Source organism: Aquarana catesbeiana, linkage group LG10 (assembly GCF_042186555.1).
Source record: "Aquarana catesbeiana isolate 2022-GZ linkage group LG10, ASM4218655v1, whole genome shotgun sequence".
Lineage (NCBI taxonomy): Eukaryota > Metazoa > Chordata > Amphibia > Anura > Ranidae > Aquarana > Aquarana catesbeiana.
Genome location: NC_133333.1, coordinates 158,946,038 through 158,952,037, shown reverse-complemented (window position 1 = coordinate 158,952,037; position 6,000 = coordinate 158,946,038). Strand labels below are relative to the sequence as shown.

The 6,000-nt window shown below is 39.0% G+C and overlaps 1 protein-coding gene across 1 annotated transcript in view; it reads right to left on the bottom strand.

Moving 5' to 3' along the window:
- Window positions 1–1,289: 1,289 nt before the first annotated feature.
- NTF4 (neurotrophin 4) overlaps window positions 1,290–6,000 on the bottom strand; it is a 178,747-nt gene continuing 174,036 nt past the window's right edge. Inside the window, exon 2 of the mRNA XM_073602823.1 lies at window positions 1,290–3,224. Within this exon, the coding sequence (XP_073458924.1) occupies window positions 2,496–3,203 (708 nt within the window). The 5' untranslated portion in view covers window positions 3,204–3,224 and the 3' untranslated portion in view covers window positions 1,290–2,495. The remainder of the gene's footprint in view (window positions 3,225–6,000) is intronic.

Below are 6,000 nucleotides of genomic sequence, written 5' to 3'. Positions count from 1 at the left end.
TTTCCTTGACTATTCATCCAATATGTTCTGAACTGCCTACTCTTACAATATCCCTATACTTTGGATCCAGCCTACAGAGTGCTGCACAATAGTCTTTCTTTGTTCATTCCACATTGTTCCAGTGTTTGCCAGCTGCACTGGGCTTGATCCACCACTAACTATGAATTTCCATTCACGTTTCTATATGACCCCCCCCCCCCCCCCCCTGTTTTTGTAGCGCTTCAGGACTCTTGTGTATGGTCATACATTATTCAATTTTCTTGTTCAAATTCCTTTAGATTTACCTTCAACTATGTAGTACAAGAGCCTACCTGATTGCATGCAATTTGAAAGTGTTTAGGTATGACCTCATATTATGTAGTTTTGATAAATCTAAAGGAAAATTTAACAAGAAAATAGTATAATGTATGGCAGAGCAGGTAAGTATGTCATGTTTGTTATTTTTTTAAATAAAATTAAAGACTTTAAAAATGTAAGTAAAGTGGGGAAGTGTAAGAACATAAAGCAGGCGTTTTACTGTCGTCTATGTCCCCTTTGAGAATACTTCCTCTCATTTCCTATCCTAGTGACACCCTGACACACAGAAATGAGTGGGGATCTACCCTATAGAGACACAGACTAAAATAAAAACTTGACAGAAGTTCTAACCTTTCCACACTCTTATCTAAAAAAATAAAAGCAGTTCAGGATGAATAAGGTTGTAATGCTTTGCCTTGTATGAGACTTTTTTTTAAAATGTTTTTGAATATAATGTTCTTTCGTTTGTAGCCATCTTTTGCTATGTTACCAGTTTACTTAAAGTGTTACTAAACCCAGGACCCTGCATTTACGATATCTGGTCTCCCACAGTACACAGAACATGGAAATGCAATTCTTTTAATAAATATAAACTGCTAAATACATTTTCTCATCAGCAGTAAATAGCAGTCTTGTGACTTCTTTCAGTGTCTGTTTAAAGCTTGTAGGAAGAGTTTTCATTCTACTTTGACTGTCCTATGAGGCTGCAGGACCTCCTACCCTCTGAACAGTGCTGATTGGTCCTGTGCCCTGTGCCAATCTCTAGCAATACACACCAAACTGTGCATGTGCAGAGTGCCCCCAAGGCTATGTTCTTTCAGCAAATGGATTGGGGACAGTAAGAGAAGGGGAGGATCAGGAAAGACAGGATCAAACAGGCTTTTTCCACAATGCAGAGGATTAACCTCTTAGGTTCCACAGTGAGTATAACAAGCATGCTTTACTGCATGTACCAACTTTTTTGATTTTACTGTTTGGGTTTAGTAACACTTTAAAAGGCACATTCATTCTTGTTAACACAGGATACAGCGCAAAACTGCTTGTACTGAGAATATAAGAGCCAAGTCATTGCTCACAAAGGAAATGGATTATTTAGCCTTAACATATCCAATTGTGGCAAAGTATTCAGGAATATAAGAAAGAAAAACAAAATATTTAATAAACATTAAAAAAGGGACTTTACCATGTCATCTCAAAGTGGAAAATACTTTAAAAAAGCAACTCCACCCAAATCTTTCAGTTTTGTTAGGGCGGGATTATATCTCATATTGGGTCTTTTTGTGAAAGCACACCCTCCTCTTCCCCTATCTGGACATGTCCTTTTCACTTGTGCTACCTCTGTTACTGGTTTGATTTCTCTTCATTTATATCTCTTTAGAATTCAATAGGACCATGATACATTATTTCTGTGCCCTGTCCATGCAAATAAACCCTTTACAGAAATAGAACATTTTGGATGGAGCTGCTCTTTAGGCAGAAAGAAGAGAGAGGAAAGAATGTAACATGCAGTCCATGAAAACATAATTACAATAAGTTATATTTCTCAATATATATACACATATATTTATATATTTATAGATATATAAAATTTACAAATAGAATAACCATTTTATAATAGCTTACAACGTGGACTGCTTGGGCGGCAGGAAAAATAAACACATTTTCCAGCAGCCCCATTCTGCACATTTAATAACCAAAGGCAAACAAGTCTTTTATAATAAGCGTCAATACCTAGTGACGTATTATCCTTAGCAGACAAGTAAATTGGATGCTGAGATTGAATAGGTAAAAGGAACACACAGGCTGTTGGTTAGACAGATGCTAAGCCTGCCTGGCCTCTGGAACTTGCCATGAAATTCATACTAACAGTCTACTGTGCAAATTCAAAATGAAAAGGCACTAAATTTAGACAGCACTGAGAGGTGACACTTTTGTCCTGCATGGTCCGGGTAATGCAGTATGCCTGTCTCCGGTTTTGTGCTCCTTCCCAACATGGTAAAGTTAAATGACTCCTGATGGCAGCTGTTGGTGACTTTTCCATCCTCTAAGGCGTTGGGTTTGTGGCGTGACTCCAGGAATGTGTGATGCAGGCTGTAAGGCCCTACTGTAAACAGCTTAAAGAAAAACAACATTAACTCCATCAGCTTCTCCTTACCACAGTAAACCAAGGGGCAGAATATCCTCTGCCCTCTCTAATTCTACGTCCTTCCACTCCTGCTCAACAGGGTGCAGACACAAGCTGTATCAATCCGGATCCAGCGCCAGCCCACCATCTTGTCCAACACAGTTAGTGCCCGTACATATGACTGTTTTGGTTTACACTCTGATATCCACTTTTTTTTTTCCACCCCTCGGCAACCATCGGTTGTGCTACCTTGAGGGTTGCATTTGGTCTCAAAAAAGTATTGCTTTATGGGTCCTGTGAGCGTCTGAATTTCAGACAAGATGGTAACACTCTTCCCCCGAATATCTATTGCCTGTCGTTTATCAGTAACCCAGACGTTTATGCTATCGCACACTGACTGTTCTCCCCTTCTCGAAAGGCTAATGGAATCGGAGCCCTGTGCCCGTTTCACCCGAGAAGTCCTATTTGCTGGCTCTGACTGTGCAATGTTCTCTTCCGCCAAGAACAAAAGGGGAGGTCCAGAGGGCTCCTGAGTGGACAGAGCCACTCTTGAGGAATAAAGGTTCCATTCTTTACCCGTCATTTCAGGATATGTAGGTTCCAAGTCTGGGAAGATCCCTTCATGGAGGCCGTCAGTGAAGTTATAGGGTTCCTGCAATTGGTCTGACGTGAAGGAGGAATTGTTGGGGCCATAATCCCGATCAGTGTTCTGGTTTTTGAAAGGGGCAGCGTTGATGGCACAAACGTATGAGATCACCATGACATAAAGGCGGAGGAGCATTACTTAATCCACCTCAAACAACTGTGAAGAGAAAAAAAAAGACAGTCAAAATGCATGTCTAAAGACAAGCTCCTTTTTCGTACAGTCAGCATATTGAAAATGGACATTTCAGTTATTAGTGGACAAAAATCACTCACTGCTTGCATATACCTTTGGTGAGGCTATGTAAGCCCCCACATTTTTACTTTAGTCTCTAACAAGCATAGGAAACTAGTGGGTGTAGCAGCTTTCATTCCAAAGTAATATACTGAATTTGGATGAAGATACCCTTCTAATCTTAAAAGAAGTACATTCAGGCATACAAACAAAAATAAAAGCACCCGAAACCTCAAATAAAACATCCTACTCACACAATTTTACCATAACTAGATAGAAGTAGAAATCCATATTGTCCATTGTTGTTAAGCTATATATATCCACATATATCCTTATCAGCCAACATTTTGAAATTGAAGAAAGGAAAAAGAATATGATGGAAACATTATGTTTTACACAATGTAATTATGAATACACAGATCAAAAGAAGTGGCATTGTCTATACTGCTTGCAGTTACATCTTAGAATACATAATTATTCCTTTATCAAAGAAGCATAAGGTTAAAGTGGACTATTACTGGATGGAATGAAGTAAAGAGCCTGTACTTACCATAAAGTGCTGTCCTGGCACCTGGCCACCCAATACAGCCTACAGACAACCCTTGAACATATGTGTATGGTGGCCTTGTACAATCCAGAACTCCAAGCCAATGACCAGGCTCAAGAGCTACAATGTGGGTGCAGGGAGGTTCTGAGGCCATACCTTATACAATCTTCTTATTCAATTTTCCTTTAGATTTACCAAAACCTTATAATATGAGGTCAAACCTAAAAACTTTCAATTTATATTCAATCAGGCAAGCCTTCACTACATAGTTGAAGGTAAATCTAAAGGAATTTGAATGGGAGAATTGTATAATGTATGGCCAGCCTTATGTTAGTTTCAATGTGCTAGCAGGGAGTACAATGTAAGGTAAAAACACCCCTGTTACTAGGGCTGATGGACTAAAAAAAATCCTTTAAGGGCAAGGAATTATATATATGGGTTAAAGTTGACCTGTAATGAGAGAAATATGGTCTGCCATTCTAACTTCTTTAAAGCCCATTTTCAACTTCAGATAAATGTTTGGAAATGCAGCCTGAAGGTTTTTCCTTTTAAGCAGCTCTGACAGCAATACTTACCTGCAAACAAAAACTGTCCACTGCAGTATCTCTTCTTTGCTACAAGATGTTCTCAGTCTTCAAAGTGAAATGACTCTTGGTATCACTCAAACTGGAAAGACCAGTGTGCAGGCCATCATAGTCCCACGGCTCCAGCCCCTTGAGCACGACTTCCTACACTCAGTGTATTGATGCAGAAAACAGTGCTAATATCCCATTTTGTGTCCAATTCATCCAGCCTAAACAGCTTTCTGAGTTGGTCAGTTGGTCAGAACAGTAGCAAAACTTACCCAGCATTAGCCTGTTACCAGTCCTTACAAAAAAAAGTTTTATCATCTGTAGAACATTGGTTATAGAACCAGTAGACTTATAATATATGTGCATTTTAAATTAAGTTATCTGTGTTACATCTTCCTAAATGCCAACAGACATGTGGGAAAATCTTGCATCTGCAAATGTGCTGCTTTAGGGTAATAGTACATTGTGAACTGTACTAATTAACCAGCTTTAGAAACACATATTGACCACATACCCTCAGCTCACATCTGTTCATCTGCTTGCAGATGGTTTGCAGAGCAGAAAATACAATTATAAATAGTAAGGATTAAAGGCTTCATTTGAGGGAGAACACAAATGGAATTTAATTATTATTTAACACTTCTTAATGGATATCAGTTTCAGTAACTTTGTAATAAAAAAGAATTATATAAGGAAATTAGCTGGAATTCTTATTTCTGATGAAATTTGCTGGAGACATCCTGGAATGCTAGAGGAGAAATTACAGGCAATTATTGTTTGGATGCCCTAATCAGTGACTAGCTGATTATGCCACATGTAATTCCAGCAAGTCTCCAGCAGATGTCTTCAGTGCAACCAAGTAGATATTGAGTTGTTTCACCGTCACTTCTGCAAAATACTTCAAATTAGTTTGGTACCATAATAACAATGTAGATAGAAAACATCTTAAAGTGGACATTCACTGTGAGAAAGTACTGTATTTTTATTCCTCTGCGATTTAGAAAATGTATTTTTTTTCATCCTTCACTAATATTCTAGTCCAGCTTTGCCCCATGCCTCCATTTACGCCTAGGTGAGAATGACGTCCCCCTGTTCCTGAAGCCTCCTGGGATATTCTGGTCACATATGAAGGGTGAACCTTGCTGCATTTCATCCGAGGTCAGCTGCAAGAAACTGGAAGAGCTGGTTAGCTTCCAGTGATGCAGGAAAGAGAAAGGGCAGCCCGAGACCCAGTGTGGGGCAACAGATCAAAGCAGGCCAACCCTTCTGTGCAAGTATGTTTATTTAGGACACCCCAGCAAGAGGTGAAAAAAAGCCACGAATTTAATTAGCCACAAAGGATTTTTAATCCAATATTGTTTAAGAAGCATTCTCCAATCAGAAGCTGGCACAGTTCGGTACACAATTCAATTAACCAATAATGCTTCAAACTATAGGAGGGGAGAAGGTTTAAGAAGAACAGCCACACAGTCATCCTATCATTAAATAGGAACTCTAGTCTTTAGAAAAACTTGTTTGTACTGAGGACATATAAAGGTTACCATTGAAGACCTTTGGAAAAAAGTAAATTAATTGGGTTCAG